Raw genomic sequence first — 20,287 nt, forward strand, 5'->3', positions numbered from 1 at the left:
AATTTTGAACCCAGAATTTCATATCCAGCCAAACTAAGCTTCATAAGTGAAGGAGAAATAAAATTCTTTACAGACAAGCAAATGCTGAGAGATTTTGTTACCACCAGGCCTGCCTTACAAGAGCTCCTGAAGGAAGCACTAAACATGGAAAGGAAAAACCGGTAGCAGCCACTGCAAAAACATGCCAAATTGTAAAGACCATCGATGCTAGGAAGAAACTGCATCAACTAACAAGCAAAATAACAAGCTAATATCATAATGACAGGATGAAGTTCACACATAACAACATTAACCTTAAATGTAAATGGGCAAAATGTAAATGGCCAATTAAAAGACACAGACTGGCAAATTGGATAAAGAATCAAGACCCATCAGTTTGCTGTATGCAGGAGACCCACCTCACGCACAGAGACACACATAGGCTCAAAATAAAGGAATGGAGGAAGATCTACCAAGCAAATAGAAAACAAAAAACAGCAGAGTTTGCAATCCTAGTCTCTGATAAAACAGATGTTAAACCATCAAAGATCAAAAGAGACAAAGAAGGCCATTACATAATGATAAAGGGATCAATTCATCAGGAAGAGCTAACTATCCTAAATATATATGGACCCAATACAGGAGCACCCAGATTCATAAAGCAAGTCCTTAGATACTTACGAAGAGACTTAGACTCCCATACAATAATAATGGGAGACTCTAACACCCCACTGTTAACATAGACAGATCAACGAGACAGAAAGTTAACAAGGATATCCAGGAATTGAACTCAACTCTGCACCAAGCAGACCTAATAGACATCTACAGAACTCTCCACCCCAAATCAACAGAATATACATTCTTCTCAGCACCACGTCACACTTATTCCAAAACTGACCACATAGTTGTAAGTAAAGCACTCCTCAGCAAATGTACAAGAACAGAAATTATAACAAACTGTCTCTGAGACCACAGTGCAATCAAACTAGAACTCAGGACTAAGAAACTCAATCAAAACCGCTCAACTACATGGAAACTGAACAACCTGCTCCTGAATGACTACTGGGTACATAACAAAATGAAGGCAGAAATAAAGATGTTTTTTGAAACCAGTGAGAACAAAGATACAACATACCAGAATCTCTGGGACACATTTAAAGCAGTGTGTAGAGGGAAATTTATAGCACTAAATGCCCACAAGAGAAAGCAGGAAAGATCTAAAATTGACACCCTAACTTCACAATTAAAAGAACTAGAGAAGCAAGAGCAAACACATTCAAAAGCTGGCAGAAGATAAGAAATAACTAAGATCAGAGAAGAACTGAAGGAGATAGAGACACAAAAAACCCTCCAAAAAATCAGTGAATCCAGAAGCTGGTTTTTTGAAAAAAGTCTTTGTTAGCATGACTTATAAAGAAGAAAAGAGAGAAGAATCAAATAGACGCAATAAAAAATGATAAAGGGGATATCACCACCGACCCCACAGAAATACAAACTACCATCAGAGAATACTATAAACACCTCTACACAAATAAACTAGAAAACCTAGAAGAAATGGATAATTTCCTGGACACTTACACTCTCCCAAGACTAAACCAGGAAGAAGTTGAATCCCTGAATAGACCAATAGCAGGCTCTGAAATTGAGGCAATAATTAATAGTCTACCAACCAAAAAAAGTTCAAGACCAGATGGATTCACAGCTGAATTCTGCCAGAGGTACAAGGAGGAGTTGGTACCATTCCTTCTGAAACTATTCCAATCAACAGAAAAAGAGGGAATGCTCCCTAACTCATCTTATGAGGCCAACATCATCCTGATACCAAAGCCTGGCAGAGACACAACAAAAAAAGAGAATTTTAGACCAATATCCCTGATGAACATTGATGCAAAAATCCTCAATAAAATACTGGCAAACCAAATCCAGCAGCACATCAAAAAGCTTATCCACCATGATCAAGTGGGCTTCATCCCTGGAATGCAAGGCTGGTTCAACATACACAAATCAATAAAAGTAATCCAGCATATAAACAGAACCAAAGACAAAAACCACATGATTATCTCAATAGATGCAGAAAAGGCCTTTGACAAAATTCAACAGCCCTTCATGCTAAAAACTCTCAACAAATTCAGTACTGATGGAACGTATCTCAAAATAATAAGAGCTATTTATGACAAACCCACAGCCAATATCATACTGAATGGGCAAAAACTGGAAGCATTCTCTTTGAAAACTGGCACAAGACAGGGATGTCCTCCCTCACCACTCCTATTCAACATAGTGTTGGAAGTTCTGGCTAGGGCAATCAGGGAAGAGAAAGAAATCAAGAGTATTCAGTTAGGAAAAGAAGAAGTCCAATTGTCCCTGTTTGCAGATCACATGATTGTATATTTAGAAAACCCCATTGTCTCAGCCCAAAATCTCCTTAAGCTGATAAGCAACTTCAGCAAAGTCTCAAGATTCAAAATCAATGTGCAAAAATCACAAGCATTCTTATACACCAGTAACAGACAAACAGAGAGCCAAATCAGGAATGAACTCCCATTCACAATAGCTTCAAACAGAATAAAATACCTAGGAATCCAACTTACAAGGGACGTAAAGGACCTCTTCAAGGAAAACTACAAACCACTGCTCAGTGAAATAAAAGAGGACACAAACAAATGGAAGAACATACCATGCTCATGGATAGGAAGAATCAATATTGTGAAAATGGCCATATTGCCCAAGGTAATTTATAGATTCAATGCCATCCCCATTAAGCTACCAATGACTTTCTTCACAGAATCAGAAAAAACTGCTTTAAAGTTCATATGGAACCAAAAAAGACCCCACATTGCCAAGACAATCCTAAGCCAAAAGAACAAAGCTGGAGGCATCATGCTACCTGACTTCAAACTATACTACAAGGCTACAGTAACCAAAACAGCATGGTACTGGTACCAAAACAGAGATATAGACCAATGGAACAGAACAGAGCCCTCAGAAATAATACCACACATCTACAGCCATCTGATCTTTGACAAACCTGACAAAAACAAGAAATGGGAAAAGGATTCCCTATTTAATAAATGGTGCTGGGAAAATTGGCTAGCCATAAGTAGAAAGCTGAAACTGGATCCTTTCCTTATTCTTTATATGAATATTAATTCTAGATGGATTAGAGACTTAAATGTTAGACCTAAAACATAAAAACCCTAGAAGAAAACCTAAGTAATACCATTCAGGACATTGGCATGGGCAAGGATTTCATGTCTAAAACACCAAAAGCAACAGCAACAAAAGCCAAATTTGACAAATGGAGTCTAATTGAAGCAAAGGGCTTCTGCACAGCAAAAGAAATCAGAGTGAACAGGCAACCTACAGAATGGGAGAAAATTTTTGCAATCTACTCATCTGACAAAGGGCTAATATCCAGAACCTACAAAGAACTCAAACAAATTTACAAGAGAAAAACAAACATCCCCATCGAAAAGTGGGCAAAGAATATGAACAGACACTTCTCAAAAGAAGGCATTCACACAGCCAACAGACACATGAAAAAATGCTCATCATGACTCACCATCAGAGAGATGCAAGTCAAAACCACAATGAGATACCATCTCACACCAGTTAGAATGGCAATCATTAAAAAATCAGGAAACAACAGGTGCTGGAGAGGATGTGGAGAAATAGGAACACTTTTACACTGTTGGTGGGACTCTAAACTGGTTCAACCATTGTGGAAAACAGTGTGGTGATTCCTCAAGGATCTAGAACTAGAAATACCGCTTGACCCAGCCATCTGATTACTGGGTATATACCCAAAGGATTATAAATCATGCTGCTGTAAAGATACATGCACACGTATGTTCATTGCGGCACTATTCACAATAGCAAAGACTTGGAGTCAACCCAAATGTCCATCAGTGACAGACTGGATTAAGAAAATGTGGCACATATACACCATGGAATACTATGCAGCCATAAAAAAGGATGAGTTTGTGTCCTTTGTAGGGACATGGATGTAGCTCGAAACCATCATTCTCAGCAAACTACAGCAAGAACAGAAAACCAAACACTGTATGTTCTCACTCATAGGTGGGAATTGAACAATGAGATCACTTGGACACAGGAAGGGGAGCATCACACACCGGGGCCTTATTGTGGGGAGGGGGGAGAGGGGAGGGATAATATTCAGAGATATACCTAATGTAAATGAGGAGTTAATGGGTGCAGCACACAACATGGCACATGCATACATATGTAACAAACCTGCCCGTTGGGCACATGTACCCTAGAACTTAAAGTATAATAATAATAATTTTTAAAAAAGAAACCAAAATATAGTCTTTGACAGGACAAACTTTGGAGTTAGACTGCAAGAGTTTGAATCTTAGTTTTGCCACATACTGACTGAGTGAGTTTGTGTTACTTAACTTCTCTGTGGCTCAGTTTCTCCATCTGCAAAATGAGGATGATAATAGTACCTAGCACATTACGTGTCTGTGGAGATTAAATGAGCTAATATGTATAAACTTCTTGGAATAGTTTCTAGCATAGTATGAGCAACTGGTGCTTATATACTACCATTATCACAGAAAATAATTCATCTCATTTAACAGCTTTTGTACCCATATTCCATCTTATCTATCAATTCAGCATATATTTGGAATGAGCTGCATTCACAGATGAGATCTGAAATTGTGGGAGGCAGCATACATGGAGAAGTGCAGGTCTGCAATCAGGGATATTTGAACCCTGGCTCTGTTGGGAATAGTGATGTGATCTTGTATAAGTCATTTATCCTGACTGATCCATATTTCTAAAGGATGTGTGTATGTAACTTTCATTATAGGGTTTGGAAAAATAAATGTAAATCCCTTCTTTGGTGAAGATTGATGTGATTATGAAAAATGCTTAAAGACTGATAAAAATAAGTCACCTTTGGCTCAGTATCATATAACATATATGTTATATCATAAAACATATATATCATAGAACTTTGAGGATGATAGACAAATTGGAGAGGGTTAATGATTTGGACAGAAATTGCCCATGTACAGTTGGCTTGAAAAATAGACATAATTGACAATTTTTCAGTAAGGTTGACTCTATTTGTGAATTTAAGACTTTACATTTTCCTTCCAGCAGTTTCTTTAACAGTCTTATTTTTCTGTTGGATTCATTTGAGTTCAATTTACCAGTAGTAACCTGTAAACACTTCTGTCAGACAACCTGCTCCACAGTTGATCTAAATCTCTGCAATTACACAGCCTATGATTAATTAATGTCAATGTATAATCCAAAATTTTCATGTATAATCTAGAATTTTAAGTAAATGCTGTATAATCTAGTAGATGATTCTATTCCACCTAGCCTAATGAATGAATATCATACTTCTCATATTCCAAAAAATTGCAATAGACCATATGGAAAATGGATGACTCTTTCTGTTCTATAGAAAATGAATTACTTTAAATAAAAAAATTAATCTATTTAGCTGGATTGACTTTTAGAGAAACTGAAAAACTTTGCGTGATATTAGAACTAGTAGCGTTTTTTTCTTCTTGTTTTTGTGCCTTTTTAGATTTGAAAAAGTAGTACATAGTACGCAACTCCTAGATATAATTGATGCAGTTTCTCACATCTTCAATGGCTGAGCCTAGGAATTGAAGGAAAGAAGCCACATGTTGAGTGAGAAGCCATAACCTCCCAAGGTTTCTTCTGACTGGTGATTGCCTAAAGCACAAGCTAGTGCATTTCAACTGAAGTTGAAAACCAGGAGATGAAGACTAATCAGAGGCATTTGCCCATCCTTTAAGAGTTATTACATACAATGTCACACAGTAGCTGAGAGTACAAGCTCAGCTTCTCACATGCCACCTCGCTGTGTCTGATGCAGCTGGATTCTTTTGGATGCTTCTATGTATGCTAGATTCATTCCATTTTAGTTTAAGCTTGTTTCAATCTACCTCTACTCCCTAAAAACTGTTTCTCTTATTATCAAAATCAACACATGTGTCCTCACTTTACATCTACTAGGATAGGTATAATTAAGAAGATAGCTAATAATAAGCATTGGTTAGGTTGTAGAGAAATTGAAACCCTCTTACACTGCTGGTGGGAATGTAAAATAGTGCAATCATTTTGGAAAACAGCCTAGCACTTCCTCAAAAGGTTAAACACAAAGTTACCATATGACCAGCTATTCTACTCCTAGGTATATACCCAAGAGAAATGAAAATGTATGTCCACACAAAAACATGTACATGTAAAACTAGCAGCATTACTCATGATAACCAAAAGGCAAAAACAACCCAAATATCCATTAACCAATGAGTCGATATATAAAATATGCTATTTCCATATTCCATATACATGAATATCCTATATACAGTGAAATATTAGTAGGCGATAAGAAATGAAGTACTAACGTTACAACTTGGATGAACCCTGAAAACATTATGGTAAGTGAAAGAAGAGAGTCACAAAAGACTACATATTCTGTCATTCTATTTGTGTGAAATGTCCAAAATAGGTAAATCCATAGAGACAAAGCACATTAGGGATTGCCAGGGGCTGGAGAGGGGAGAAATTGGGGGTGACTGCTAACAGTTATGGGGTTTCTTGTTGGGGTGACACGGTGTTCTAAAATTGTGGTGGTGATGGTGGTTGTTAAACTCTGTGAATGTACTAAAAGCTTTGAATTATACACTTTAAATGGGTAACTGTATAGTATATGAATTATATCTCAATAAAGCCACTACTAAAAAAATAAAGCCAGACCTGTCTTCAAATCACTAGTGTCTTGAGACAAGGATTTGGGTGTGAATACTGAATTTGGAAAGATATCCCAAAGCACAGTCAGGAGATAGGGAAGTGAGATGGGGGAGGAAGGAAAGCCACTAATGGGGGTATTAATCGGTGAGTTGATGTTGTGGGCAGTGGGGGCTCCATCCTTCTGGGGCCCCTCAGAAAGGCTGTGCAAACCACAACTCAGAATTACTCCTCCACAGGAAAAGAAAATGGGATTATTTCATTGAGTGTGGACTCCCCAGCACTCCCAGCCTGCCCCATATACAAGCCAAACATGCTCCTACATCAGACAAGAAGAGGCAGAGGCAGAGAGAGACAGACAGACAGACTGCCTGACATGCAGGTACTGAGGTAGGAAGCAGTCAGAATAGACGGAAACTTTACCACTCCTGCAGGGGACACCCAGGGTGACCAAGCGAGTATGGGCAGGGCCTTGTCAGTCCTTCACACACCTGCTTTCAGGGGTGTTACTTAACCTGCACCTCAGTCCCCTTATTCTTAAAATGGAGAAGACAATAGTTCCTGCCACATACGGATGATGTGACAATTAATGAGTTAATGTACCTGATGTATTTGGGAGAGGTAAGAAGACATATTTTGAATATTTTCCTATTTTTTTTAACTTATCCATGATCGTGTCTCTTCTGAATGAGCTTCTAACAAAGCAGAGAATACGTTCTTCTAAGTTTGAAAAAGAAACAGAAGGTTGCAGAAAACCGCCTTCTTGTTAAGTCCCCCTGCGTTTGATCAGCTTTGAATGGCTGCCGTCTGAAATGTGCCACGTGCTTTGTTAACACATTAGACAGACGCCCATTGCAGTGAGTTCTGTCCCTGGAGCAACACTGTGATCTTCCTCATTCTTGCTGTCCTGCTTTATGGGAACTGTTGGTGGGATTCAAGCAAGCGAGTTTGATCATAACAGTCTCTTGTACTTTCCTTTGCATCTCCTCGTATTTTCCCAAAGTTGTGTTCCGAGGATTATGGGCCCTGGGAGCTTGCTTTCTGTGAAATGTCTGCAGTCTACGGGTGGAGGCCAGTGGCTGCAATCCCAGGGAATTTTGAGTTCCACTCCCGTCAAAGGCATTTATACTCAGTTTGCTTCATTGCTTGTGGACGATTGCAACAGGCCAGTTGGTAAACAGCCAGGGGAAAACAGGGTAAATAATAATAATAATAATAATAATGAAAAAATAAAACCTTCCAACTACATTACATCAAGCTCAAGCTATCATGATGAAAACTTAAAGATTTACTCACTCAATAAAATATCTCTGGATTTTTTCAGACTGGGACTCTTCAATTAACCTGACATTTCACAAATCCAAAATTTCTGTGGATAAACTCTTTACTTCACTTCGGGATATTGCTGGAGCTCGGAGTCTCATGAAACAGTTTAAGTCTGTATATGTTCCTGGAAATCATACCCACCAGGCAAGTATATACGCTTCAAAGTAACCTTCTAATCTGTTGTACTTCTAGGATTCAGGAGACTATAACTACAAGAAAAGATTCCCTTTTAACCTCCCTAAAATCAAAGGTTTGTTCCAGATAAACTCCAAGTTCTCTTTTAGTTCAGAGTTTTGGGTCCCATGGAATCTGAAAGCCTCTCAATTCATTTATGTCCCAGGCTTGATATGGTGGGATGAGCACTGAGTTGGGAGTCAGCCACGGCTTTCTAACTGTGGGTCTGTCGTAGACTGATTCTATAGCCTTCTGCAAGTCCCTTCTCTCCTCTGGGACCCAGTGGCTACAAGTACCAAATGAGGAGCTGGCCTTAGAGGATTCCCAAGTTTCTGGATCTAACCAGTCCATAAATACTTTGAACAAGTAGAATAATGAAAAGCACCTAATAATGTTACAACAAGGGAAAAAGTTTGTGATGAAAACGTGTGTTATTTAAAATTCCTCCACTGCTTTCAAAGGAGTGCAGGAGGACCTGAAAAGAATGTTTTTTGAACATTGAGTAAGAAGATGTTATCAAGATTAAGGGGTAATTGCTGTGTAAAAACTCAGAGGGGGAAAGTACATAGAAGATCCAAAGGGAAGCTTAAGCAATAAGGAAAGGTTAGAGCCATTGAGGCTAGGGAGTCTTTGTTGGACAAGGTAGGAGACAGAACTAAGGTTCCTGGTGGTCAAAGATGAGCTCTCAGAGAAGAACAAATGTTTCTGATGGAAAAGAAGAACAAATGTTTCTGATGGAAAAGATGACTATTTTATATAAACAGATATCCATCCATGTATTTTATATAAATAAATAAGATGAAATCTTATTTATTTCTCCATAAAACCTTTAGTAAAATCAACTTTATTCGTTAAGGCTTTTTGGAGAGCTGAATGTGCTGTTAGTGAGGAGGAGTTCAGCTTCAGGGTGCCGACTCTTTAAGGGAGACTTGAGCTAACGTTACCCACTGCAGCCTAGCACAATCCAGATTCTTCCTCAAGTATCATGTATTTGTTTGGGAGCTGATACCTGAAGAGCACTTCTACATTGGATTTTTACTTTGATTGCCAAAAGTTATGCCAGGGAGGCATTATTATTCCAAGATCCAGGAAGGCCAAGTAACGTGCCACAGGCATGCAGATGGCCAGGGGCAGATGCCAGATCTTTGCTGCCAGCCCAAAACCTCCTCCCCGACTATAATATGGCTCTCATGGAGATTCTAGAAGTGTTGATTGATGGTGCTGATGGTCATCTGAAGTCACCTACCAAGATACTGAAGACCTTAGAAACTGTCACTCTGCTTAGAAACATAAAGATTTTCACACTTTACTCAAAGATCTGAGAATGCCATGGCTACAAAATACAGATAAAATCACTCCAATAATCATATGTAGTTTTGTCATTTTAAAAAATCAGCGATCTTAAATACTATAATGTGGCCTAGTTCCAAAAGACATGCTAGAACTAGTGTTATATGATGCATTGAGACCAAAAATGTCAAGAAGCAAGTGGCTGGTGTAGTTGGCAAAGAGAAAATAAACCACTAAATGAATGAGGTCTTTTCCATTTTATGTCATCCGGGTGACTGATTTGGCCAACTTCACGTAAACATGGATTAGCTCTGTATCTTTGCACGATAAGGACAATGATGAGTTTCTTAGACCTCATCTCCTTGCTGCCAACACTGCCGTGTCTCCAGGCCTCAAAACCCTGTCCTGCGGCAGTGGCCTTTGGAAAATGGAGTTTCCCTTTGTTGCATACGCCCCGCCTTACAAGAGTCAATAATGCCAGCACCCTCCCAACAATCCTAAGCATCAGTGAGTGGGAAGTGAGGTGGAGGTAGGGTAATGTGTGTACATTGGGGGGTACTGCATAAGTAATGATACAGACACATGGTGAAATGCTGTGCAACCATTACAACGAATGGAATAGACCTAGATACGCTGAGCAGGGTGTGTTTGAATCCTTGGCCCAGGGTCCACTTCTTGGGGAGCTCAAACTGAAACAAAATGATCAATTGGGTGGCAGTGGGGGGACATGTAGGTCATTCTGTAAAGCATTATTCTATTTTTATAAAAATAGAATAAAATAAATATTTCATAGGTATATATATTTAATGTCTTTAAAATTTAGGAAAAATTTATAATGGTTACCTTGTGGTGGATGTGTAGGGTTGGATGAGTAAGGAGAAACACTGATTTCTTGCTTTATTTTTACATATTCTATATACATGACATTTTTTAATGGGGTTATGGGTAATTTTTACCTCTTTGGGTTTTTCAGTGTTTTTCAAATTTAGAATATTTTTAAACTACAGATGTAAGCCTTGTGAGAACAGGGATTTTTATGGGTTTTGTTCATTGCCATATCCCCAGTACCTAGAGTGGCATCTGTCACATAGTGGATGCTTAATAAATATTTGTTAGGTGCATCTTAAGTACTATATATATATATATATCTTTATTACAGATCAGGGGATTTATTGGGACACAAAATATGCATACATAGGAAAGTGCAAGTGTCCAGATTAGACTCAGAGTCCAGCTGTGTATCCGGTTTTTAAAAAATAGTCCTTGGCTGAACAATCTTCTGTTTATCCTGTCTCCCAATTTGGTCCTCAGCCCTGTGGCTCCAGAAGAAATCTGTGCTTTCTACCCAACTCCATGCTATCTCCAGACAGAATCTGATTGAGATGTCCTGGGCTCCCCGGTCACATGGGAGAGCACTAGCTGACCTGACCCTGGGTTCCTGTTCGAGGTCTGACCTATGCTGCACTTTAGGCTCTAGGCCTTGGGCCCCCCACTGGCCCCACCTTCCCTCCCAGTGGCCCTCGCTCCTGCTGTGATGCACATGCACTAGTCTCAGAGCCACTCCTGTTTCCCTTGCTAGGACTAGAGGCACCCCTTATTTTAATCTTTATCCATTACCCCTTTAGGAAAATGTGTCAATCACAGTTCAGATGCACAAAACAGACACCATCTAGTCATTTTAAGGAGAAGGTGTCCCAACTGTGTTACATCGAGCATATAAAATCTCTAGAGGGGTCAGAGGAGTGGGATCTGTACTAGACCTCCAGAAATAAATCCCAGAACATCACCACAGGCCTGGCCCTCCCGGGCATCCAGGACCTTTCCACAGCCTGGAGAGTGAGGGCAATGGGGATCAAGAGGCAACCACAGAAGCTCTTGCCTTAAGGAACATGTCACCAAGACTGGAGACAGCGCCTGTCTTTGATCACCATGGTATCTGCATGGGCTAGCTCAGTGCTTGCCACCTAGTAGGTGAGTAGATGGATGGCTAGATGGATCCTAGACTGTACATGCTATCTAGAATGCCATTTCTTACATTTTTAATTCTTAGTGAGAGGGAACTTAGCACAGAGGATAACAGAACAGATTTTCAAGCCAGAGCATCGGGGTTCACAGCTCAGCTGTCCCCTCTGCTAACTGTGTGACCTTAGGCAAGCGACTTCACTTCTCTGTGCCTGGTTCCTACTCTCTAAGAAGGAGCTAATAATAGTAGCTCTCTCATAAAAATGCTCTAACGATTTGGTGAATTAATACATGCGAAACTCTTAGAACACGCTGAGTGCAGTGGTTCACACCTGTAATCCCAGCTACTGGGGAGGCTGAGGTGAAAGAATAACTTGAGGCTAGGAGTTCAAGACTAGCCTGGGAAACACAGCAAGACTCTATCTCTAAAAAATTCTTAAATTTTAAAAAATTAGCTGGGTGTGGTGGCAGGCACCTTTAATCCCAGCTACTAGGGAGGCTAGGGCAAAAGGATCACTTAAGCCCAGGAGTTCTAGGCTGCAGTGAGCTATTATTGTGCTACTGTACTCTAGCCTGGGCAAGAGTGATACCCCTTCTCAAAAACAAAAAAGAAAAACTTCTTAGCATAGTATCTGACATCCAGACAGAACTATGTAAGTATTTGCTATCATAGCCATTGTCACAGTAAAGAACAAAAGAGGCGTTTTCTTCATCCTCTTTTGCAACATTTTAGCTTTTCCTTTGTTAGGACATGGGCTACACAGAAAGGGTGTCTTTCAAAAGCTGAGTGTCCTGTTAGCTGCTGTGGGGCAGAAGGTTTATTGCTAATACCCATTTATTTTAAAAGGTTGGGTTTGTTTGGTCGCTTATGTTGACTGGAAACCTAAGTCCCCAACTGTGCCTGTACAGAAAGTCTTTTTTTTTCTCTTTGAGACGGAGTCTTACTCTGTCGCCCAGGCTGGAGTACAGAGGCGCAATCTCAACTGACTGCAACCTCAGCTTCCCAGGTTCAAGCAATTCTCATGCCTCAGCCTCCCAAGTAGCTGGGACTACAGGTGTGTACCATCATGCCCAGCAAAAATTGTGTGTGTGTGTGTGTGTGTGTGTGTGTGTGTGTGTGTGTGTGTGTGTGTGTTTAGTAGAGACAGGGTTTCACCATGTTGGCCAGGCTGGTCTTGAACTCCTGACCTCAGGTGATCTACCCACCTCGGCCTCCCAAAGTGCTGGGATTACAGGCATGAGCCACTGCGCCTGGCCACAGAAAGTCTTCTTGCCCTTCCGTTTCTTACTGCAAATGCTCAGTTTAATGAAAGGTTTAATCTCCCCACTAAATGCCACAGTGTGTGATGTGATGCCATTCCTCAGCTGCAACACCAGGAGAGTATTAGGCAGATGTCTCATGGCAGGGAGCTTATACGGGGCTTTCAGACAAAATACTGTATGGCTTTCACATGGCTTACCTTGGCATGCATCTCGAAGAGCAGGGCTGAGCTGCAGAAAACCTTCCACAGACGCATACTGTACTTTATGCCTCCAGCATGTTGAACAAGAGCATTTCGAACAGCAGCGCCTAAGAAGGCTTGATTAATCTTGTGCCCAGTGAAATATGGCTCTCTGAACAGGCTTTAGGCCTGGCCTCTTTTGTCAGCAATCCCCAGCCCTGGCCTCCAGCTGTTCTTTTCCAAGTGCTATGTTCTGTTCCTCCTCCTGATTCTTTCTAACAGACCTGCTAGCATCCTTTCTGAAGGAATCAGCATGGGATAGGACTAAACTGAGGGCCAGGAAACTTGGCTCTGTCCTGAGTCTACTTCTAATTGGCTGTGTGAACTCAGGCAAACGTGTTAATGTGTTTGGGCTTCGCCTTCCTCATATTGAGTTGAAGGGGCTATACTCAAATTTTTAAAAATGAATTTGCTCCTGGATTGAAGCATGGGTGGGTGGATGGATGGATGGATGGATGAATAGACAGACAAATGAACCATTTTAAAATCGACAAAGACATTGTTTGCTTTAAGAAGATGAAAGGAGAAAAAACAGTCATCGTATAGCAAAAAATAAAAATAAATGAGCCATGGATTAGTCAAAGCCATGAGCAATTTCGAACAGATGTTTTCTGTGCTGTCTTGAGTTGAAACAAAATGAATACCCTCCCAGTAAGCCTGGTTTTTCTGAGAGGCTGGTTGTTTAGAGTCAATTTTGCAGAAAAGGGAGAAGCAAGCATCTTCACTAGCAGAACTGAGGAGTCCCCAGCTACGCCAACAGCAACGAGCAAAAACAAGGTCAGCAGCCCCAGCTGATAGAGATGTGACTGTGGCTACAACTGGGTTTTCTTGGAAACGGCTATCCTAGGTCATTTTTAAGGTGCACCAAATTCAAGATGTTGTAGTTACACTACTTTCTCAAGATTGTATCTGACTTACTATATATTATGTCAAGAACTGCTGCTGCACTCACTGCTTTTCCTCAAGAGCTAACATTTAAGTCAACAAAAGAATCTTCCAGACTCACCACACAGTATGTTCACCCCAAAAGAGTAACCAGAGACATTGACACAAGTATTTTGGTTATCGTATTTTACTTAAATGTGATATTTTTTGAAGATTCATTTTTTGAAACTTCAACTATTCCATGTGTATCAGCCATCGGGGGTCTCTTTACGATCTACCAAGCTATCAGGCCAGCCTCATGAGGCCCTCATACAGGGCCGTGATATGACCTTCATGGGCCCCGTTTTTTGTAAAAATAAAAAAATAGTAAAAAGTATATGGTACAGTTGCATTGGTGTAAAAATAAATACATTAATATTACATATCAAAACATCACTTTCACCTTAAAGTATTTTTTCTTCTGATTTAAAAAAATGCATTTTCATGGGCCCTCAAAAGGAATGTGGGCCCAAGGCACTATATGTTTGTATCTAACAAATAAGTCAGCTCTGTGGTCGTGGCTTCCACTTGACACAAGTGTGCCCGAGACGGGAACGTAGCTCCCCATCAGGGGAGCTTCAGGCATTTTTCTTCCTTGGAGTCGTCCTTATGACCATCCATGAAGCTTGAAGCAGTCCACACAGCTACTGAGGAGTTACTTGGACTGGTTTCAAGGTGACAGCTCAGGAGTGAGAGAGCTAGATTCACATGGGATGAATACACAAGTCCCCTGACTTAAAATCCTCATATCCTATAGGAGCTAATTTCTCTGTAAGAACTACACAGACATAGCTTCCAGCACTCTTCCAAGGGACATGTCCAATTATTATTCAAGAGTCATTATACTCAGAGAAGCCTAAAGCTCTGGCTTTCTATCAGATATTTATAGTTCTTCCAGCTTAATGCAATTTACCAACCAGGGGTCATTTTCGTCATAAGCAATCTTGCCTGGCTGCATAGTTTGACATTCTTCCTTTATCAGGTTTCCAGGGAAACAGAGATAAAAAGTTAACCAAAGGTTAAATTCTTATGTAGAAGGGAAAAGGGTTTAATAATCTATTACCTACAACCTGCAGCTTGCCAGTTGTTAAAGAAATATTTACACTAATGTTCCAATCAAAACTTAACAGGGTGTCTATGGCAGAGACCATGCTGTGTATTCCCAAAACTCCATTGCCTTTTATTCTGGGGCAAACAGACTACTTTTTCCAGGTTCCCTTGTAGAATTGTGACTAGTTGTGGCCAATGAACTGTGGTGGAAGTGATACATATCACTTTAGGACTGGACCCATAAAATCTCTGGAAATCCTTCATATTCTCTCTCTCATTCATCATCTGCTGATAAGAGGCAAAGTCTTCAGTGTAGGATTCGAATGCTCTAAGAAATGGTGTAGCACAGTGGTGCCCAACCTTTTTGTCACCAGGGACCTGTTTCGTGGAAGGCACCAGGCGGTGCAGGGTGGGGAGTTGTGGTTTCAGGATGATTCAAGCACATTGCTTTTATTGTGCACTTTATTTCTATTATTACATTGTGACATATAATGAAATAATTATATAACTCACCATAATATAGAATCAGTGGGAGAGGTTAGCTTGTTTTTCTGAAACTAGACAGTCCCATCTATGGGTGATGGGAGTCAGAGACAGTGACAGGCCATCAGACGTTGGATTTTCATAAGGAGCATGCAACCTAGAACCCTCACATGCGCAGTTCACAGTAGGGTTTGTGCTCCTAGGAGAATCTAGTGCCATCACTGACATGACAGGAGGCAGAACTCAGATGGTAATTTAAGTGATGGGAAGCAGCTGTAAATACTGATGAAGCTTCGCTCATTCACCCACTGCTCACCTACTGCTGTGTGGCCCGGTTCCTAACAGGCCACGAACCAGTAGCTGTCCATGGCCTGGGGTTGGCGACTCCTGGTGTAGCAGGAACCTGGGTCTCTGAATGATTGGGCAGGGCCACACTGGATGTGATATAAGCAATAAATCAATGACCAGCCCACACTGGATGTGATATAAGCAATAAATCAATGACCAGCAAGAAAAGGAAAGAACAAATTTTTCTGAGTTTTTCATGCCTCTCCCAATCTCCCAAAAAGGTGAACTGGCAGAGAGTGTTTGATCAGGAAAACTAAATTACTATGGTTTACCCTCTTAATGTGGAGACAAACTATATGGCTAATCCCTCCTCTGGCCCTTCCTAGCACGTGAGAGAATCTTTGAGTACGGCACTAGAGAAACCACATCTTTCTCCATTGTCACCACCTTCTACAGGGTCCTTTGCTGAGAAGTGAGTCATTCCTGGCTGAGTAGAAAATTTCGTGGAAGTCAGAGGGTTCCCATCTAAGAAATCATTGCCAAGCAGTTCATTCTAACCAGATTTCAGTGACATGATTTAGGGCACAAAATGGTCCAAACTAAATGGCTGAGAGACAGAAACCAAAGGTTCTCCTCATTAAAAACTTAACTGGAAATTTTTTTCGTTAAGAAGGCACAAGTACTGTTTCGTGCCTGAGAAAGTCTTTACCAAATTGTGCTCTCTGAATACACAATGTTATCCAGTTGTTCTGTACTTAGTTCTTTCAGTAGAAAATTTAGAGGGTTTTTTCCCCACATATTCCCATTCAAGTAGGAAAATCTATCAACTTCTCTATAAATTAATATTTACATCATTTACTATGTTTTTGGTTACAATTAAAAATAGGTAAAGAAAAAAGTTCTAAAAAGCTGAAACAAGATAGGTAATTTTTTTCTGCCTTTCTAGCCCCTGATTCTTGCCCCTCTCCTTTTTTCCCATTTTATGTCTTTTTTTAAAATCTTAATGCTTTTAGGTAAAATATTAAACCAGAGTGTCCCTCTCATCCTCTATGGCATTGTTTTAATGGAATAAATACATTTTAGAATAAATTTTTACAATGTTCATTATCTCATCTTTTCTGTTAATATCTGTACCTGTTTTTGTCAGTGTTCAAGATTTGTTGTGTTTTGTTTTGTTTGTAGACTTAATCAGCTTCTGTTACTATTATAGCATTATGCTATAATAGTATATTATAGCATATACAATCAGTATTACAAACAATACTGATTGTATGCAAACAATCTGATTGTTTACTAAATAAAATGCCACTTTTACCTTGAAAAAAAAAAAAAAAAGAAAGGTAATTTATGAAATCCTATGACTTAAAAGTCTAGAGGAGGGGTAGCTTCAAGTGGTGAGAGGCCATTGCCAGGGTAATGGTGGCAGGAATTGCAAATAAACAGGAGAAGCAAGTTCCTGCCTGTTCTTCCTGCGTTCCAGTCTCCCTCTAGTGCCTCCTATCAGCAGAGTCTAACAGACCTAGCTGACAAAGCACAAAAGTGGTTTTCAGAATCTCAGCCCAGCATCACAGAACTGAGTCTAGAAGAGAGGGTTTGGAGTTGAGAGACAATAGCTTAATAACGACCACATTTTCATAGAAAATGTTATTTCAAAATTATTGTTATATGAAAAGATAATGAGAGAGAAGGCAACCAAAAAAATGTAAGGAATGAATATCAGAGAGGTAGGTCAGGCAATTAATTAAAAAAAGCATTTATATTCTTTTTCTGGATTATGTGATGTGTTTGCTGTTACTTTTCTGTATTTTAAATCATAGTTTCCTTTCTTCTGCTAAATAAATGTTCACCTACATACCTTAAAAAATAAAAAACAAAAGATTTTCAACATTCCCAATGTAGCACAGAGCAATCACAAAGTCTCAAGAATGAAGAGGTTAAGAAAACAGCACTTCTGAATCTCTGCTCACCACCCCCAAGGAGAACCCAGCTCAGCGGGCTTTTTTCTCCTGGATGTTTCATTCCCCAAAATTTAGTCAAAAGTGGAGCAAGGGAAAGAGAGAGAGTGATCCTAGTGTCCCTACTTTCCCCAATCCCTCCATAACTCCTGCCTTCCCCTGTCTCCCAGTCTACACTGGGGTCACAGAACCCCTGAGAACAAATCCTATCACCCCAGGTACACTGTGCCTTGCACAGAGGAGGTACAGAGTATAGTGTTTTTGCTTAATTACAGAGCCACCTTTGTGCTGTGTATGATCTCTTTTTCAGAATCACTACTCTTCCTTTTTGTACAGTACATCTTATGGAAAATAACAATCTTTTTTATTTTTTTGTAGGTTAAGAGTTGCAGTTCTCATGCTGCTAATAAAGACATTCCCAAGACTGGGTAATTTATAAAGAAAAGAAGTTTAATTGACTCACAGTTCCACAGGGCTGGGGAGGCCTCAGGAAACTTAAAATCATGGCAGAAGGGGAAGCAAACATGCTCTTCTTCACAGCAGCATCAAGGAGAAGTACTGAGCAAAATGGGGAAAAGCCCCTTGTGAAACCATCGGATCTGATAAGAACTCTCCCACTATCATGAGAACAGCATAAGTGTAACTGCCCCCATGACTAAACCACCTCCCACCAGGTCCCTCCTGCTACATGTGGGGATTATGGGAGCTATAATTCAAAATGAGATTTGGGTAGGGACACAGCCAAACCATATCAGGGGTATATTTTCTTCTCTCTTAAATATGACAGCCTATGTGTATTTCTCTGTGATTCTGCTTAAAGTTATTTTATATAATGAGTTTTAATAGATTAATAAAATAAATAACTGTAAGCTTCTGGAAGGAGGAAATATCCTTTTATATCTTTATATTCCCTTCATGCTTTCTATAGGAATTTCATTCAGTTACAAGTAACAGAGATCTGAAAAATAGTGGCTTAAACATACAAGGTTTTATGGTGACATGTAAAGTAGGCACTAATTTAGCCTGTCCATGTTATGGTGATAGTGACTCCATAAATCATCCCTTACCAAGTTTTCTCTAGCTCTTTGCTTCACCATCTCTAACGAATGCCCTGTCTTCCAAGATGGCTGCTGGAGCTCCAGGCTTCACTTCTACATTCTAGCCAGCAGAGCAGAGGAAAGGAGAAAAGCATATCCTTCCATTTTAAAAAGGAGACTTTTGAAATTCTTACATTACCCTGTTTGCCCAGACCTTTATTACGTGGCTATACTCAGCTGTAAGGAAGGCTGGAGAATGTAGTCTTTTAGCCAGCTGGTAGTGTGCATGGCTAAAGATTGAAGTCTATTACCAAGGAAGAGATCAATTATTATTTGATGATAGTGCTGATAAGGTATCAGATTATTGGCCAAACAACTTCTTGTGGAGGAGCTTTAAAGAGATTAAAGTTTAAGAGAGTCAATGTCCAGAAAGGCTAAGGTGATAGAAGACGATTCAAAACAATTTACTCAGGGAAGAGTCTTTGCAGGATTCAGAGGCCACTCCATGGCCGTTTTTTTACATTTAAAATAGTATTTATTAAATTTTCTTATGATTCTGGAAGTGGACTTCTTAATTTTGGAAAATTTGGGAAAATAAAATAAATGTCTCCTACTTCCTGAACTTAGAGATAACCCTAAATAACATTTTGGTGTGCTTTACCTCAATCTCTTTTTCATGCGTAAGAATTTATTAATTTTTAAGAATTGAAATGAGATCATTCTTGCTGTCTGTAGTGGTGTTTTAAACTGTGCTGTAAATAAATGAACAATACAATGAAAAGTCTTCCTGTCACCTTTCTCCCTTGCTTGGTGTGCCACCCCATAATCGTTGCTGCTGATAGTTACTATGTTTCACACCAGAGTTTATTTTTGCATATTTCAGCAAATATAAACTTCCATATTCCCCCTGCCACTTTTTACACAGATTCTAGCCCATCATACACAGTGTTCCTCACCTTGCTTTTTTCATTCACACACTATTCTGTGCCTTGTTTCTGCCACACAAGCACAGAGCTTTCCTCTTCTCTTTCATAGCATTTCTCCCTGTGGATGCACCCCATTTATTAAACAGCTCCCTACTGATGGCGCTTGGGTGGTTTCTAATCTTGGTACTACAAACAATAAACAGCTTTTTTGGATCTCATTTGCATACATGAGCATATGCAAAGAATAAATGACTAGGAGTATGATTGCTATGTCAAATGCATCTATGATATTAATAGGTATTATCAACTTGCTCACTGCATTGATTGTAACAATTAACCCTCCCACCAGCAATGTATTAGAGGGTCTGTGACCCCATGGCCTCATCAAAAGAGTATATTTTCAAACTTTTGGAGTTTTGATAGTCTGATTTAAAAAAAAAAATCCATCTTGGCATAGCTTTAGTTGCAATTTCTTTATGAGCAAGGTGGATCCATAGTTTTCAAAATATTCCTGTCTGACCAGTGTTTCTGTTCATTGCCTTGCCCTTCGTGATCATTTAACTATGAGATCTCTGGACAAACAATGCTCTGTTTGACTAATAAACATAAAAGAGTTGGTATCCCCAAGTGAG

The 20,287-nt window shown here is 39.7% G+C and overlaps 1 protein-coding gene across 2 annotated transcripts in view; it reads left to right on the forward strand.

The window, feature by feature from the left end:
- Positions 1–20,287, forward strand: part of SCFD2 (sec1 family domain containing 2) — a 511,989-nt gene that overhangs the window by 460,334 nt on the left and 31,368 nt on the right. For both annotated transcript variants that reach the window (XM_030922437.1, XM_010369016.2), the window contains one exon: positions 8,063–8,208. In XM_030922437.1, the coding sequence (XP_030778297.1) occupies positions 8,063–8,208 (146 nt within the window). The remainder of the gene's footprint in view (positions 1–8,062; positions 8,209–20,287) is intronic.

This window comes from Rhinopithecus roxellana, chromosome 2, assembly GCF_007565055.1.
Source record: "Rhinopithecus roxellana isolate Shanxi Qingling chromosome 2, ASM756505v1, whole genome shotgun sequence".
Classification (NCBI taxonomy): domain Eukaryota; kingdom Metazoa; phylum Chordata; class Mammalia; order Primates; family Cercopithecidae; genus Rhinopithecus; species Rhinopithecus roxellana.